General features: G+C 40.3%; 1 protein-coding gene across 1 annotated transcript; it reads left to right on the top strand.

Annotated features, from left to right (window-relative positions):
- Nucleotides 1–4,114: 4,114 nt before the first annotated feature.
- nt5dc2 (5'-nucleotidase domain containing 2) lies at nt 4,115–17,730 on the top strand. The gene is made up of 14 exons (XM_034211176.1): nt 4,115–4,827; nt 10,718–10,902; nt 10,995–11,069; nt 11,163–11,218; nt 11,857–11,950; nt 12,778–12,906; nt 13,316–13,376; nt 13,743–13,845; nt 13,943–14,044; nt 14,128–14,209; nt 14,406–14,492; nt 15,407–15,547; nt 15,726–15,790; nt 17,183–17,730. The coding sequence occupies exons 1-14, from the start codon at nt 4,383–4,385 to the stop codon at nt 17,442–17,444; spliced, it is 1,887 nt and encodes a 628-aa protein (XP_034067067.1). The 5' UTR covers nt 4,115–4,382; the 3' UTR covers nt 17,445–17,730.
- The last annotated feature ends 1,074 nt before the right edge of the window (nt 17,731–18,804 follow it).

The following is an 18,804-nucleotide window of genomic DNA, read 5'->3' on the forward strand; positions in this document are numbered from 1 at the left end:
TAAGCATGTGTCTAAAATGGACAACATTGTTAGGAGATTTAAACTATACAGCGATTCTGCACTGCGGTCACTCAGCCGTCTCTCGCGTTTGTCTTTTCAAATCAGCTGCTCTTTATATTTTACAAATATTTTTTACTGAAAGTTCTTAATAAAACTGACACTGTTGGACTCGAATTGAGAAAAATAAATGGACAACATTGTTAGGAGATTTAAACTATACAGAGAGCCGTTTTTTCAAATCAGTAGCTCTTCATTTTCTTTTTACAAATATATTTTACCACAAGTTCTTCATAAAACTGACACTGTTGGACTCGGTACTAGTTTGACTGCTACTAACAATACATTGAAGTACTTTTACTGTGTACTTTGTGAGAAATACTCTGTCAAAGTCCCCTCCATATAGCACATAATCTAATGCATCAGTCCGTCCCAGGAGGGAGTTTATAAACCAAAGAGTAACCGCCCTTACGGCACGCTCTGATAAGTAAAGCGAACGCACCCGCAAGGACACCTGGCCAGGGATGTGACAGTTTCAGGGGTTGACTAAATGTTCCTTAAAACCCCTAATGCTTGCTGCAATCTACGCGATACATCTCCCTCCATCATGTTATGTTGATTTGAAATCAGAAGTTCTGAACATGAGCCCGCCCCGCTCGACCTTCTGAGCCAATCACAGCGCAAGAATGACCTGCCTTCCGTTTCAACCATACTCCTTCCGTTTCCACTATACTTTCTCTCTCACATACATACATTCTTCTCTCACATACATATATTGTCTTCACACATACATACATTCTTCACTTGCATACATATATTGTCTTCACACATACATACATTCTTCTCTTGCATACATATATTCCCTTCAGACATGCATATTATAAAATATATGTATGTAAAAGGAGAATGTATGTATGTAAGAGTGAAAATATATGTATGTAAAAGGAGAATGTATGTATGTAAGAGTGAAAATATATGTATGTAAAAGGAGAATGTATGTATGTAAGAGTGAAAATATATGTATGTAAAAGGAGAATGTATGTATGTAAGAGTGAAAATATATGTATGTAAAAGGAGAATGTATGTGCGTGAGAGGACCAGTATGAATTATGGCCTGTACGGCCCCTCATACAATACAAACAAACATCTGTTTGCTTATGATAGCTTCTAACCGTATTAAAGTCTCTAAAAACAACTATTCATTAGCTATAGCTTTCGGCAAAAGCATTAGCAAAAGCATTAGCTTCGTTAGCATATTTGATCATTTGTTTAATGAAACTAGCGTGATTTTGGCAAGCCCAACTAGGTGTCATAGTTGATTAATTGAATCACTAATTACAGTAATAGTGTGAGTAATGTGAATCATGTTTTTTTTTTTAAGTTAACAACTATTCTGTTGTATTGAACAGCCATACAAGCAACAAGTGCTAAATGTCATCTGTTAGCCTATGATGACTCGCTGCAAAACCAACTGTTAACCATTTTGTTTATTTGTTTAATGAAACTGTATGTTATGGTTATGTTATTTGACAGAGGCTTTTATCCAAAGTGACTCACAAAAAACATAAAATAACCATAATTAACATTAGAATTTCAATACAAATAGTTACATAGTCAAGTTACATTACTTATTACATTTTTAACAGGGTAATTACTCATCTGTAACCTACTACATTTAAAAAAGTAAACTTCCCAACCCTAATGATTAATTATAGTCAGCTAATTAATTAAACTTCAACGGATGACAAAAGCATGTCAATATGTCCACTACATTAAATCAGCAGTAGCCTAAGTTCTGTCTTCAGTGTAAATGCTTCTTTAATAGTCATTGTATTACAATTTGAATTCATTGTAAATAATCTTCACTGTGCTGACTGCCTGTTTACCGTTTATCAGACAGTGTCATCATTTTGACATGTTTTGTAATATTGCATGAGGTGTTTTAGTCAGTTATGTCGGCCTATTATGTAGGTTAGAATCTGTCGTGTCAGAATCTAACAATTAAGCCTAATTTATGTCTGTCTGTGAAATTGTTTCAAAATGTTCAGTTTGACCAATTAGGCTCTCTCTTTTTCAAGATGCATATTACAATCCGAGAGGGGAGATCCTTGCCGGACCTTCAACGGTGCACGACGTGTTGCAATGACTTCCACTGCCCGTTCTGTGTCTCTCGTTTATTCTCTCCAACAAAACACTGCAAGGTGAAAAGCCACCTCGAGAGCGACTTCCAGCGTGCAGTTCTCCATGAAGGTAAAGTTAGCTTACATTCTCTTGTGAAATGCAAATGGAGTTGCAATGTGTCTGCATTAAAAGCAGCCTAAATGTTATGATCAGTTCCATTTGAGCAATACATCAAAACAAGTCCTATGATTTGTTTGTGGTGACCAGTTATTTGATCCAGATGTTTGGTATTCATAATTTACACTTTTAAATAATATGATCACAACATAATAATACTACAATTCTATGTTCTTATGTTTAAGGGTATACCATTCACAGATGTGGATTAAATTGCCGACCAGACTATCATTTTCACTGCTGCTACTGCCAATCCATGCATACTCGCAAATCTGGCTTTGTAAAGCACCTCGCTTTGTGCAAGGCAAAGCACTCTGCCATAACCCCCATCATCCCAGATCCAGCAATCCCCATCATCTGCACATCATGTACAAATCATCATGTGACGGAGAAGACTTGGGGTTTATCTATCAGTCATGTATTTAATGTTATCTTTTTTTGATGTTGATTTTAGGGCTTGCCACGCCAGATCTGTGGAAATGACTGCGGGATTTTTATGCTTATGGTAGGGTATCAGTTGGCACGTTTGCAGGCTTCTGTAAACATTGTAAATATAATGCTTTGTTTTCCATCTTCTCTGTTCCAGTACACTCTGTCCATTGTTACAAACGCCGGGTTTCAATTCCAGGAGGTTAGTTTAGGATTTGTATTTACTAAAGAAGTAAATGCCTACTTAAAGTGTTGCTTATGTTGCATCATACTGTTCATGTTGAAGAAAAATGATTTATTGTGGACATTGTGAATCAAAAATGGTCTTTGTCACTTTCTAATTTCATTCAGAGGGACATGCCTTTGATTAGGAAGTGGTGGTGTCTTCTTCTCATGGAGCTGTTTGAAATACAAGGGTATGAAAGCCCTTAACAATATGTGTGTTTTGATTTAAGTAACACTTTATTTTGAGGGTCACTTGTAGATGATCTATTATATTAGGTTAACCATGTACAGATCAGTAGACCATCAGTAACAAGAGCTGTAAGACTCTGGATGGCAATATCTGTTGAGATTATTAATGCATATCAATTGTGCACCAATGCCTTAGCCTTTCCCTATGCAATACTTTAGATGACGTCTTGTTCTTATTGTTTCAAAGGCATGGCCAAAGGTTTGCCTTTTGGACTCTGGAGGCCAGAAGCTTGCTGGAGGGAACCCTTCAGCCAATATTCAGAGTGCCACGACCAGAGAGGGAACAGCAGACCCCGCCTCACCCCCAGTGAAGAATCAGCAGACCCCGCCTCACCCCCAGTGAAGAATCAGCAGACCCCGCCTCACCCCCAGTGAAGAATCAGCAGACCCCGCAATAAAAATAAATAAAAATGTATTCTGAACTGAAATGCCTCTCGGTCAAACTGCTTGTTTATCTTTTGCAGGCTGGTGCATGAACACACTAACAGTTGTTTTTCAGTAATCTAGCACCTCTTCGAAGACACCTTTGATTTATTAATAATAATAATGAAACGAGAATTATGATACTGTAGAATGAACAGTGTTTAACAGTGTTGTTTTCTTTTGAATAATAATGAAACGAGAATTATAAACATACCCAAAACTAAATTAACAGTGTTGTTTAATATACATATAAAAGACTATATTTTTGAAATTCATTTTTATTCATTTTTGAAATTCTCAACTAAATTAACAGAATATACATATAAACATTCATGTGAACGTGCAACAGAATATGGTTCCCGTCACGTGACGCGGGTCACGTGGGACCCCGTCACGCGGGACCTGTGTGTGTGGTTCCCGTCACGTGACGCGGGACCTGTGTGTGTGCTCGTGACGCGGGACCTGTGTGTGTGGTTCTACAAGTGTCGTCTCCGACGCTGCAGCTTCATACTATTGATTGACTGCCATTCAAATGACATCGTTGTTTTTCACCCAAGGGGGGGTCGTAATTTTCGCCCAGAAGTGACGTAGGTGTTATTCTTATCACGCTGGGAGGGCTTTGGTTCGGATTGGTTGTAGAGACTTCCGACCCAGAGCCCTAGAGATACTAAGGCTATGTTCCGACCCTCCCCTCTAAAGAAAAGGGGCGTGGAAATTTGCTGCATGTCTACAAACGTGAGAGGAATTTGTTTTCACATCAGATGCTTGCTAGTGCCTGCCTGCTTGTATCGGTGGCGATTTTTTCAAGTGTTTACATTTTGCACAGTAGCCTAACAATGTCTTTTAAGGCTGTGGGCTCAGCATTGACTCGTACACTGTGGACAAGAGGACAAAGGACACCTCCTGCTGCAAGATCCCCCAAAGTGAACAGACTTTCTACAACGTGCAGAGTGTCAGGAAAACAGCAGGGCTGCGACAAAACAAAAAGTTGCAGCTCTGACTCAGACAAGCCGAGTGGCGAGGGGCCATCTCCCAGCAGCGAGCCGCCGCACAGATGCACGACTGCCGACAAGAAGCGACCCAAGGAGCCCGTGGGAGCTCCGGGTGTTAATGGTGTCAGAAGAAGGTCATACACCTCCGCTGCTCCGGTGAGCCAGAGCACCTACCTGTGGGCCCGGTACAACGACACGAAACGGCTGGTTCACGGTAAGCAGAGGGTCCCCACAATTTGTCCCAAAGTCATCCCAAAAACACAGCGACGGTTACCCTCCACGTCCCCAATGCTCTCTCAGCCGTTAGTGAGGACATGTTGTTAGTGTTTTCCATCCTCTTTTACAATAGGCACACCGGACAGATGACACAACAATGCTCACTGTTCCTCTTTTGCAAAGTGCATTTCAGGATAAAAAAAACGGTCTACTATTTTGATTAAACTGACAACTTGATATGTAGTTCCACACAGTTGCAATACAACACGGAAAACTAAACATATTAGCTAGCTTATCGGAGCGTGAGTTCGCATCACATGTTTACATTGCAGTCATCTCTTCTTTGTTTTCAATTTGTGATTTTGTTGTTTATAAGTCAATCTGAACATTTGTATTTGTTTCTATAACTACTGAAATGGTAAATGTACTGTACTTATATACAAGGGTGTAACTTTGGTTTGAGAAGTGGGGGGGGGGGGGCACAAAACAAGGGGTCCTCCGCAATGAAACGTTGTTCTCGATTTAATTCCATTTCATGCCTTTCTACAAATATATATATATATATATATATATATATATATATATAGACTATGGTGTTAACTAATCCAAGAAAAATGTGTAGTGTAATGAGTGCGCAAATGTATCTAGTATCCTCTCCATGTGAGCCTGTTTTATTTGTGATGACCTCACATACTCTAGGGGGGGGGGGGGGGGCTGCTAATCTCCGTTAGCTCCGAGCTAGCACCAGATGCTAACAACAACCCCCTTAACTCTCTAGCCTCATCCCAATACCCCTCCTCGACTCCTCCTTTTCCTCACTCGCGTCCCTTCCTTGCATCTTAGCTCCGCATCCGTAACGGCCCCTACACACGGCGGCGTGCGTTACCGCTTGGCGGTGGGCGTGTCTGAAGCTTGGGGATTTTTTTACGAACAACGCGACCAACAACCAATCACATGAATGTCCCGCCCCGGACATACAAAGCAAAGCATTCAAGCTACATCCATGCTGGCTAAATATACTGTCTATGCTTGCTAGCTGTCCATTTAAACGAAGTACACTGGATATAAACTCCCCAAACAGGTGAAAACCTACCAGTTTCACCCACTGTCTCTGCCACCTCCCCCCATGCCTGGCTCCTCCGGTTTGTATCCCTGTATGTAAAGAGGGACTGGTGGTCATATAGTACCGCCACGATAATTTTCTCCTCCATTTTTTGACATATGGGAAATAACTGCGGTCTGGCTCTCCCAACATACACGCGGTTTGATTGGCTAGCGCTTGTAATGTCAGATTTGCATACGTAACGGCCCCTACACACGGCGGCGTGCGTTGTCGCTTCAACGCTTCTGCCCATTCACTTTGAATGGGGTGACGTCACGATTCGCCGAACTGCATTGTGGGAGCAAAGCGTAGCTTTTCTCGCGGTGCTCGCTGCAAAAGTAGAGCAATGTTCTACTTTTGACGCCTCGACGGAGGCGTCAGCCAATCAAATCCCGTTTATGCAAATCTGCCAGTACAAGCGCTAGCCAATCAAACCGCGTGTATGCTGGGAGAGCCAGACCGCAGTTCATTTGCTCATATGCCAAAAAATGGAGGAGAAAATAATTGTAGCGGTAGGGAATCACCCAGTGCTTTATGATCAATCCCTGTTCACCTACCGGGATACAAACCGGAGGAGCCAGGCATGGAGGGAGGTGGCAGAGACAGTGGGTGAAACTGGTAGGTTTCCGCCTGTTTGGGGAGTTTATATCCAGTGTACTTCGTTTGAATGGACAGCTAGCAGGCATAGACAGTATTTAGCCAGCATGGAATGTTGCGTAAAATAGCACCATAGGCATTAATGTCATAAATGTTCATCATATAAAGTGTGACATGTAAAACCTTTTATGCAATTGACAGGAGAGATTCATGTGATTGGTTGTTGGTCGCGTTGCTCGCGAAAACTCCCCAAGCTCAAGACACGCCCACCGCCAACGCACACCGCGTGTAGGGGCCGTAACGGCCCGTCCACACAGCGGCTTTAGACGAATCTTCCACCGCTTCCAACGCTTCTCTGCCCATTGACTTTGAATGGGGATGACGTCACTTTGCCTCGCTTTTCTCCGAACTGCATTGTGGGGGAGCGAAGCGAAGATTTCCAGGATTCAAAAGTTGAGCAATGTTCAACTTTTTGAAGCTGAGCTGGAAGCATCAGCCAATCAAATCACGTTTTATGCAAATCTGACAGTAGAAGCGCTAGCCAATCAAACCGCGTGTAAGCAGGGAGAACCAGACCGCAGTTCATTTCCTCATATTCCAACGAGAAATTACGGTAGCAAATCACCCGGTTCTTTACGACCAGAACTATTAACGGGATACAAACCGGAGGAACCAGGCATGGAGGGAGGTGGCAGAGACAGTGGGTGAAACTTGTAGGTTTTCGCCTGTTTGGGGAGTATATATATATATATATATATATATATATATATATATATATTGCTCGCATAAAATCCCCAGGGTTTTTTGCTTTGTATGTCGGGGGCGGGAGATTCATGTGATTGGTTGTTGGTCGTGGTGCATGCAAAAAATCCCCAAGCTTTCAGACACGCCCAGCTCCAAGATTTTCAAGATTTTTGAAAAGCTGTTGTGTGGACGTACCGATGTGAGCGAGAGACACGAGGAGGTGACGCGAGGACAGAGGAGTCCTCGGGTATTAATTAGGATGCCCTCGTTCACTCAAACGTCACTCTTAAACGATGTCTGTTAATGATGACATGTGCACAGCTGTATCCCCTCTCATCGGGCTTAACTGAATAACCCTTTAGAACCGGCCCATTTCTGGTTAAATATTTATTTAAATGAATGAATCTTTCTCTTGTTAGTCAAGGAATTCAATGTATGATGGTTGGTCCTGCTTTTGTGTTCCGTTTTGGTGTAAAATGTAGACTACATTTAAATAAAAATCTAATTATAGTAATGTGAAAGCCTTTTAGAAATGAATTGCACATAATAATTCCCACGGAGCAGTGAGCACTTATACATTTATGTGACACTTTTCCACTCATCTTCCAGTTGTCGGTTTTCCTCTGTTGAAATCGACCAGCTGTGAAGGTGGGGGCGTCTCCTCTCGCACCTCTCCTCGACTCCTCCGTGTGCATTTCAGCTATTGGGACGTCCTTCAAAATGGCGTGTCTTGATCGATTTCCGGGTCAAGTCCCGGAGGAGGGGAAGAGAGGAGTCGAGGAGGTGTATTGGGATGAGGCTTATGTCTCTCTCTCACTCTCTGTCTCACACAAAATGCGCTCGTGCCACGCACACACAGACGCTCCTCCGTGAAGATGACCCCTTAAGTAAAAAATAATAATAAACACATTTGAAAAGTGGGGGGGGACACAAATGGGATTTTGAAAAGTGGGGGGGACATGTCCCCCTGTCCCCAGTGGGAATTACGCCCATGCTTATATCACAGAAACAATTGGTCTAAATAACAGAAACGATGCAGTGGTTTCAAATCTCTTAGAATACAAATGCCCCTTTCACACTAACGCTGTTCCCGTTCTAGCTCCGTGCTTGCGCTCTTCTGGTTCGGAACCGTTTTTTATTTTCAGCGACCATTTTGTTCACAGAGCCCGACACGTCACCGTTTACGTCGCTGATTTTCTCCCCAACAGCGTCGGGTCAATGATCGTGTTGCTTTTAATCATACGAAGCCAGATTAAATTAAATAACTACTTCTCAACCCTTGTACGTTTATCCAATTAATGTGTTTCAGCAGCATTTACCGACCGCTACAGTACTGCCCGCTGTTTGGCATCACTGTTGTGAAAGTTTCTCTGGTATAAAATGGGTGATGTTAGCATAGCAACCAAAGCTAAACTGATTATGTTGACTACTTGTCGCTATCCTATTGTGGCATAAGCCGTTTTCTACAGGCACATGTTACCGGCGTATTTTTCATTATGATTCTACTTGTGATAGTTGGACATGACATGAGAGAGAAGTACTCCGGTGTGAAGGCGCCTAATTTCTGATTGGCTGGGCGAATTGCAAACCACGCCCCGTAAAACTCCGAAAACTTTTGTGAAGCCGCCATTTTATTTGCTCGCATTATTAGCGGTGGAGTGATGAGGAGGTGTTGGCGCTTCTGGTGATTTACTCGGAAGACGCGACCCAGCAGCTTCTACTGAACTCTGGGGGACTTCGGGTGGCAGTATACGCCGTGAAGGTGTTTGCGGACTGTCAGTAAACCAAGAAGAAGAAGTGACGTCAGCAGATGAGTAATGGAAAGCTTGGACTGTTCAAAACAGGCTCCTGGGATAAAAGTGGTCTGTCAGTTTATGTAATAAATCAAAATTGTTCATTTTATTAAAATGCATAACTCTAGTATGGTAGCCTGAGCTCTAAATAGTCAATAGTCCTATCGTGTTCCCCAGGTTATCATGTCCTTAATAGTAAGATACTGCAAAAACGTTTTGTGTTGCAATGCTTTTTTTTGTAAATCAAGGTCAAATGTTTCATTCATGTAGCTGATTGTCAATATTTAGAAAATCACCCATTTGTATCTATTTATTTATTTAACAGGGACAGTGCACATTGATCAACATTTCTGTAAATGTGCCAGAGGCTATTTTTGTGCCAGAGGCTATTTTTGGTGACATAAATTAAAATGTCACAATAAATCACTCTATTCCCCCCAATCACGATATCTCTTATGAAAAGGCAATATTCAACTATATTTACTTTTCAGAGTTGTTATTCTTGCCATGTGGCCCAACCCTACAATTATTCCTTAGTGCATGATCAGCTTTAATCACACACCTTCTGTTTTAAATGCTTGCTTTGCTTTGGCATTGAATCAGTTACTGAGAGAAAAAGGTTATATACAAATAATACAGAATAAATGTTTATACAGTACAAAACAAAACATCACCTCAGATAATTTATGCAAGCACAGACTTGCATAAAAGATATTATGTTCTTTTATTTATTGCAAAGCTATTGATGTTAAGCTCAACTGAATTCAATTTAAGGCTTTATTGTCATTTGCACATTAGCTACAGTGTAGATATGGCAATGAAAAACTTAGGTCACAGGCTCCTCCAACAGTGCAACATACATATGACATGAATAAAATAGTGCAAGAGAAATAAATACCTAAGAGTTTGGAACGACATAAGAAACTTGGATCTACATTTTCTAGATCTGATCTTTTGAAATATGGAACAGAAACAGAAATATTTGTATAGATTGATTAGGGAGAAACTAGCCTCAGGAATGACTCATTCATATATGCTGCCCAGCTGCAGCCCTTATTGAACTGTCCCATAGCAGAATGACCCACTTTATCCCTTAGACCCTCTGTGGCACTCATTTTCCAGCCCGGTTATTAAAGGCTGTCAGAGGAACAGGTCGTAAACTGTTTGTTTAATCTGGGAACATGCGTATGCCGCATGGCTGTTACCAAAGTGTGCAACAGTGGAAGGCATATTCATGAAAAACGATAATGAAAATAACTTTTAAGAAAAGTAGCCTCATGAATTCTAAACGCAAAAGAAAATAATAATACTCTTTGTTTTGCAAGGGCTGTAAAAAAAATGTTTGGATGGACATACTGTACTTCTGTGAAGAGTTGAAATCTTAGAAGCACATATTGCACAACCGCACTGAGCCTGCCAACCACACTAGATTGAAAACAGCAGCGGAACAACTGCTTTAGACTCTGCAGAAGTGCATCATCAGCAGGTTTCCTTGCACTAGGGAATATTTTGATATATATATTTTTTGTACAGCTTAAATGACCTTACCCTTACACCTTTCATAAAATACAAATATTGACTTGTGTTTGGTTTCCTTTTCGTTGTTGTAGTTTTCTGTCTGATTTGAATTATGTGTTCCCCTCTGCTCTCAGACATCATCCCACCGGGTGCGTGTAAGCTCCTCAACTCCTCCACCATCTACGCCAACAACGAGGTGGACCTGGCTGAAGTGGACATCTACGGCTTTGACTATGACTACACACTGGCTATGTACTCAAATGCACTTGAAAAAATGATCTACAATACAGCAAGAAACTTCCTAATCAAAAACTTTAAGGTGTGTTTTACAGTAGTTGCATCGGATATATTGGCATACAACTGCTTTTAGATTTACGATTTAATTAATCCGTTTTTCCTCCTGCTTGACAGTACCCTGAAGGCATCCAAATATATGATTACATTCCCAACTTTGCTGTCCGGGGTCTGCACTATGACATCCAAAAGGTAAATCATTTTGCAGGAGGAGAAATGTTTACACTTCTCTGTACAGTTAATAACAAGTGGAACACTTTTTTGTTCTTCTTTCCTCCTCTTAAGGGTCTTCTGATGAAGATAGATGCCTTTCATTACATTCAGGCAGGAACAGTGTATCGGTACGAAATTGATATTCTGTTGAGTACCGTTAAATGCAGTTTATGCATAATTTGCATCTGCTGTTTGTAAACACAGTTTTCCTCTCTCTTTTCCCCTCCTATCCGCCTCAAAAGAAGAGAGGGAGAGCATTGGTGGTTTAGCTAGCTGTAAAGTGACTTAAGAGGGAGTGGCGAGAACAAAACATTGTTTTCTGATGGTAGCATTTACATTCTAAAGCCAAAACCTCCTCACACCCTGCGAAAATATGTTGCTTTGCCTGATTTTGTGTGATTGCAGTTTTATCTCAAGCTTAATCTTTTCTGCTGTTAGTGTTCTGCACTGCAAGTATTTAGTTCACCCCCCCCCCCCCCCCCCCCCCCCCCCTTTGGGTGAACAGACACACAGATCTGCATATCTTCACATCCATGATGAAGACAGAGCCAAAGAGAGAGACAGATATAAGAATGTAACTTGGTCACCAAGTCCCGACCAAATCTGCATTCTATTATTGGCACAGGAAGAGGAAATCACCGGCAGAGGGCAGCGTCATAAGTGATGATAGAGAGGGATTACTTTTGTATGAGAATAATAGTTTGGTCTACTGATGTTTTGTTTAATGTTGAGCTCAAGTGCATTTTTTTATTTTCGATGTCTCCAGGGGACTGAGCCCAGTGCCAGATGACGAGGTCCGTCAGCTCTATGGGGGGACTTTCCATATCCCACTGCAGCAGGACAGTGGCTTCTATGGAAAAGTGAGGAGGATTTGTTTCTTTTTTTTTACAATTACAGAGTGCACAGTAACATTAATACCATCAGATAATCTAATGTATATCAGGTTGGTTTTAAATGTTGGCAATCATTTTAAATAGTTTGTTTGTGGAACTGCCTGACGCGCTTTATCTTTATTTAGTTATTTTTCTTATATTGAGACATGTTCAGAAGGTCTCTTCTCTATAAAACGTGTTTGTTTTGGCACAGATGAGAAAGCTCCTCTTAACTTGTCGGCCCAACAGATCTGATATAATCTCATCCGGTCACTCCCAAATTAATCGGGATTAAATCAGTAACTGTCCACAGATATTTTTAATGTCTGGCTTTGTTGTGACGTAAGCGCAACATCTCATTTGTACCATTGTCGTCACGCAAGCAGGAAGACGGAGTTCCAGTCCCTAAAAGCTGACTGCAGTAACTCTGTCTTAAATAATTTGGGTTTTCCGTTAACACTTTTTAGATCTGCACTCAGTTGAAATGTCCTAAGGTTTACCATACTTATTTTCTAATGAGAATCTATTTGGTCTTGAATTTCAAATAGTTTTCGGTCTTGTGCTTAAGTGCTCTCCTTCAGCAGGAAGTATGTCCTCCCCCATTCACTAATTCTCCTCGAAACATTCCTATCCAAAATAGTTCTGGTTCGACTCTTATTTCATGTTGGGTCTCTGTTTCCTGGGTAGCCTTTTAATGGGCACTGATTGTAATACAAATGGTTCATTTTGTGATTAGAAGTCACATTTTACATGCTCACACACATTAAATCCATTTCAAGTAACTACCCCGCATTTATATATATTTTCTATCCCAGGGACCAAAGATTAAGCAGTTCATGGATATTTTCTCCATTCCTGAGATGAATCTCTTGGCAGCAGCAAATGATTTTTTCATCAGCAACGACATCGACTACGATCCAGTTCACCTCTTTAAGGACGTCTCGGTGAGAATGCCCTCCAACGGTTGTTTATTCATTTCTGCTCCTGAGGTTTTAATGTGTTGCCTCTACCTGTGGCTCATGCTGAGAAGCATACTGACCCAGTGGGTTTGACTGTTTTCTTTGGATGGAGGCTCAGGAATCTGCTGAGCTCAGTAAAACCTTCCAATTGACTCATGTGTAGAACAAAAACAATAAGTTATTTTCCTCTTGGTCCTGAGATGCCAGGGTTTCTAGTTACTGGGCACTAGAGCTCACATTTTGTTTTTATTAAAACATCAGGTTTTCATATAATGGTTAATTTCTGTAGTTTAGACCCATCTCTCAGCAGAATATACTCATGCTAGATCAGGAACGTTTAATGAAATGTTAAGATCTCATGTGAAGCCTCTATGTAACACTTTTTAATCTTCAGGAAGCGGTTGGCATGGTTCACCTGCAAGGCTACATGTACAAATGGGTCATGGGAGATCTTGGTAAGACTTTTTTTCCTTAATTTGAATCACTCTAGGGCCACAATCTTGTATTATGATGAAGGTAATTTGAAGATATAGCAACTTTTTCTGGCAATTCAATAAATAGTCGACTGTATATAATATAAGTACATGGTAATTTTCAGCTACATGTTTATCTGATGTTATGTTACATTCATGCACCCAAATACAGTGTGATAAAGTTAAGATTATAATCTGATTTAATGGCAGTCCAGTTTGTTAATTGACCTAATGTCAACTGTGATACGATTAATAATGATATTGAATCATCATCAAGCCATTACTGAACATAAAATACCATTACAACAACGTCTTATGCTTCTGAGCTCTCTTTATTTTTCCCTATAGATAAGTACATTCTGAGAGGAGAGGAGACAGACGCTGTTTTGCACCGATTGGTCAATAAAGGAAAGAAACTGTTCCTCGTCACCAACAGTCCCTTCAGCTTTGTGTAAGTGTTGGTTGTCTGTCCGCTGTGAGTCCACTCTGACATAAAAAGAGGGTGTTTCAATCTGTCATTCTTATATTGTTTCTTTTCCTGTGCGCAGGAATAAAGGAATGACACACATGGTGGGAAAAAACTGGAGAGACTTCTTTGATGTTGTCATTGTCCAGGCAGAAAAACCTCACTTCTTCACTGATTGTATCAAGTGAGTAAATATTTTGGAAAAAGTGGTGAACAGACTGTGATCATCAGGTTCTGACATGGCCTTAAAAATGATGTATCCTAAAGACCCTTCAGGCGCTTGGATAGTAATGGAGACCTTCAGTGGGAAAAGATAAAGAGTCTGGACAAAGGAGAGATCTACAAACAGGTCTGTCTTTCTATTATTGTTATCCTACAGTATCCCTTCCCTCAATCAACATGACTCCTTATGTTTGAGTTGTCCCTGATCCTCTAATAATAAGACTACTTTTTCTCTATTTAGTGTCTGTTTTGACATGTTTTAAATGTTACAGGTTTTGACTTGTTGTATAATATTTTAATACTGAACTTCTTTTGTGTTTTAGGGAAACCTGTTTGACTTTCTCAGACTGACAGGGTGGACAGGATCAAAGGTCCTTTACTTTGGAGACCACCTCTACAGTGACTTGGCTGTAAGTGTAAAAGAAAGGCAAGACCATCACTAATGGTTCACTGCAATAATGATGCATAGTATGACTAACTTCTTTTGTGATTATTAGGATTTTTTGATGTATTTAAGGCACTTTCCACTCCAAATCTATTTAGAAGTGGGAATCATACTTTTTAAAATTGCATTAATATATTATTTATAGTTCAATCCTGTCAAACACATGCAGAGAAAGACATACAGACACACACTCACAGAAGCCCATTATCTCCACCTATTGCGCAATTCTGAAAAATCCCAAACATTTGGGTGGGGCCAGAGAGGCTGGCAAAGTTAAATATTTAAACACCAGATGGCAGTAAAGACTCCCTGATATTTAAAGTAAATAAATAATTAATGTCATGTGTGTAGAAGGTATACCAACGCAGTAACAGATAAAAACATGTATATTTTTCCCTCCCATAATCAGCCCAGTTCTTGGAACGAGATTCTTAAATGTCTAAAGTTCAGGCTATTTTGTTATCTCTGTTTTGCACAGATAGAGGTTGTTGAATAAACAAGCAACAACATGCTGTTATTGATTCACTCATTACAATGATTACATGTCTGTGGACAATCCCCACAGGAGAAATTTGGGGTGAAGTGTCTTGCCCATGGACACAGCAACATGCTGACTGCAGTGGGACTCGAACTTGCTATCCCCTGATTCAAAGTCCAGCACACATAAAACAAATATATCCACAATGGGTGAAACTAAATGTTCTCCCTTTAGTATTATACTGCTTGTCTGCTAGATAAAGACTTCTTAATTTCTGAATGCATTCTTCTAACTGCATATAAAAAGATGTTAAAGCTACTTGTAAATGCCTTCTCTGAATACTACCATCAGTTGCTGTACATGTCAGACTTTGACCAAAGCATTGTCCCGTGTTGTGGTAGGACCTGATGTTGCGTCATGGCTGGCGTACAGCAGCCATAGTGCCTGAGCTGGAGAGGGAGACCAAAGTGGTGAGCACAGACCGCTACGCTGTGAGCCTCACCTGGCTCCAGGCTTTAACCGGACTGATGGAACGTCTGCAGGTGAGAAGTGGATTTTATGCGGCTCTTTATCAGCAAATAAGCATTGATACATGCAAGTCTTAGTCCTAATCAACCCCATCTAATGTGTTTAGAGTTAAAAGAGACAGACGTTGGCATACAGTAGCTGGCAGTTTTGATCAGACTGTGATTTTTTTCATGCTGTTCTTTATTATTTCAGACACACAGGGACTCAGAGTCCCAAAAGATTTTCGAGGAATGGCAACAAGAAAGAGAAGAACTCAGGCGAGTGCTGTCACCTTAATCCATCATCAAAGCTCCCAGTCTTCCCATTGACCCTGCTTTCATCACATATGTGACCCGCTCTATCGAAATCAGTCGGAAGTCGCAACGGCTCATTTCAAAATAAACGCAGATTTCCGTAAAAAAAATAGTTTTTCGGGGTTCAGGTGTTTTGTTTGATTTTATATAAACAAAGTCTTGGCTTTCAGAATATGAAACTTTTATTTCCAAAATCACACGATAAATACATTCTTGAAGCTTGTAAAGGGAAGATGACAGCTCTCACTCGCACTCTGCTGTGGCGTGGCGCAGCGCAGCCCCCCCTCCCTCCCGCTGAAATTATGAATGTAAGGCATAGTAATCATAGATAACACGGCAGGGTCTGTTACAGTTTGTTTTCATCTGATTTCAAATAAACAAAGTCTTGGCTTTCAGAATATTAAACTTGTTTCGGCAAATTCAGATGATAAATACAACTTTGAAGCTTGTAACGGCATAATTACAAGCAGAGAACGGAGTAACTTGACATCACAGCAGGCATAACAACAGCCGGTGTTTCGAGGGAGTGTTTTCCCCGGGAAACAAACACAATACACACACACACACACACACACACACACGCTTCCCCCAGACCAGTAATGCAAACCAAAATATCTTCCCTCCGTACTATTTTGATCATTTGCTAATAATCAATCAGATCGATGGATTCCAGAGAAGAGGAAACTTTAAAGGCCTTTTTCTCAAAATGATGACTCGGTGATAGTCATTATATAATGACATATTTTGCTTAATATTTGGAGTACAACAACAATCCTGATATCATTAGAAAGCTAGCAATCTCCTCTTTCCAACAGTGTACTCAAAATGTTTCTTCGGGTCAATGCGACTGATTTTGATGGAGCAGGTCACATATATGCATGGTACATTTATTGAAGCACTGGATTTCAGTACAGTTGAGAGTTTGCTTGTTCTTAGCCTGATTATTGCTATTTTATGGTACTTTATGCTTCTATTCCTCTACATTTACTTGACCGCTTGTCACTACTTACTTTGAGAGTTAAGATTTTAAGAACCTATAATGATCATTCAAACCATGATGCATGAACTGCGTGTACTATTTCTATGATAAAACTGTACATAAAGTAGGTATAATTAGCTCCACCTCAAGCAGCTACATACTTAATATCCTATTTACATGTTTATGCATCAACAAATCTATTTTTCACACTTGGGGGACTATTAATTGACTTGTTATTGAGTTCAAATACATTTTTGTGTGTTACTTTAACACTTTACTACTTTTGAGTAAAAGTAGTGTCTCAATACTCCACCATATATTTTAATTCATACATGCTTCAAATCATATCAAATGATACCATAATCTTTATGTTGCAGGGTGATGACAAAGAACTTGTTCAACCCTCAGTTCGGCAGTATCTTCCGAACGTGTCACAACCCCACCTACTTCTCCAGACGTCTGTCTCGTTTCTCAGACATCTACATGGCCTCCCTCAGCTGTCTCTTAAATTATGACGAGTCGTACACGTTCTACCCCCGCCGCACCCCCCTGCAGCACGAGGCCCCGCTGTGGATGGACCAGCTGTGCACAGGCTGCATGAAGACGCCTTTCCTGGAGGAGATGTCTCACATTCGATGAGACCAGTGCTCCCGTCAGAGACTGATTTATTTAGTATTTACAGTTTATTTGATGGCGGGTGGATTCCTTTTCTTCTTTTGTTTGCGTTGATATAGTAAGGTTTCTTTTAGGTCAAGAAGGTCCTGCACAATTTCTTGTTCTAAACAGTGACCCACTTCCCCAATGAACCCACTAAATGCTGCTGTAGATTTAGCTTTGTCCAGAGAGCATGCATTTTCAATGTAGCAATGTACTCTAGAGCTATTGTCGCACAAAAACAACTAATAAATAAATACATACAATCTGACATTATGTGTCAATTTCTTATTAACACATCACATTTTTTACAAAACAATAACACATTTTGAAATACCAAGTATACTGTTTTGTCAAGATGCACATATCTCCAAGGCCTCAAATGTACTCGACGACAGCATTGTCTATATAAAAAGAAAAATATTACTCTTAATTTTATTTTGTGTGAATATTTAAAATATAGAAACATACAAATAATTCTGAAAAAAAGATACATAAAGTTAATATAATACATATTTTTAAACAGGAGGGGGATATTTCTCAGGTGGCAAAGTTTGTAAGGAGGAAACCAAACCTAATCACTTGAATCCGACAATCTTTTTAAAAACCCTTATCTTTAAGTACAGGGAAATACATGGAGCTTGACAGATTTCAGTAGTCCAAAAATCACTGTTTTGAAGGCTAATATGTTCGAGTGTGATGCATATAATTGGGAGGAATACAGACAGAGATACACACAGACATTATCATATAATATAGGCAAGTTGAAATGAAGCGTGTTACTTTTAATATTATTATGATCCGAATGAGTACAGCCCAAAATTGAAAAAAAAGCATTAATTAAATGCAGCTCTATTTGTTGACCTATCCAAAGCTTTTGATACTGTCGATCATTGCATTTTGAAGCAAAGGCTGGTCAGTATTGGCATGTCCAGCCATGCAGTAGGGTGGTTTGTAAACTACCTCTCTGAAAGATCCCAATGTGTTCAGTTTGATGGGCTGTCTTCTGAGTGGTTAAACATCACTAATGGTGTACCACAAGGTTCAGTTTTAGGTCCGCTATTATTCTCTATCTATATCAATAGTTTAGGTGAAAATGTCGAAGGAGCAACCTTACATTTTTATGCGGACGATACCGTTATGTACTGTGCAGGTCCCTCCATTAAGGAGGCTGTTGTTAAATTACAGGCTGTTTTTAACATTATTCAGGCTCAGCTCTCTGAGCTTAAGCTTCTTTTAAATGTGGATAAAACCAAGGTAATGCTCTTTTCTAAAGCTAAAGCTAAAAATACACCAGAGACTGCTTTGGATATTGTAACTACGCAAGAAATACAACTTGAAGTGG

The sequence above is a fragment of the Gymnodraco acuticeps genome, unplaced genomic scaffold, assembly GCF_902827175.1.
Source record: "Gymnodraco acuticeps unplaced genomic scaffold, fGymAcu1.1, whole genome shotgun sequence".
Taxonomy (NCBI): domain Eukaryota; kingdom Metazoa; phylum Chordata; class Actinopteri; order Perciformes; family Bathydraconidae; genus Gymnodraco; species Gymnodraco acuticeps.

Coding starts and splice junctions, on each gene's coding strand:
- nt5dc2 (XM_034211176.1), top strand. CDS start 4,383: ATGCTTGCTAGTGCCTGCCTGCTTGTATCGGTGGCGATTTTTTCAAGT. Junction 14,045..14,127: donor TTCTTCACTGATTGTATCAA/GTGAGTAAATAT, acceptor TGTATCCTAAAG/ACCCTTCAGGCGCTTGGATA. Junction 14,493..15,406: donor ACCTCTACAGTGACTTGGCT/GTAAGTGTAAAA, acceptor GTGTTGTGGTAG/GACCTGATGTTGCGTCATGG.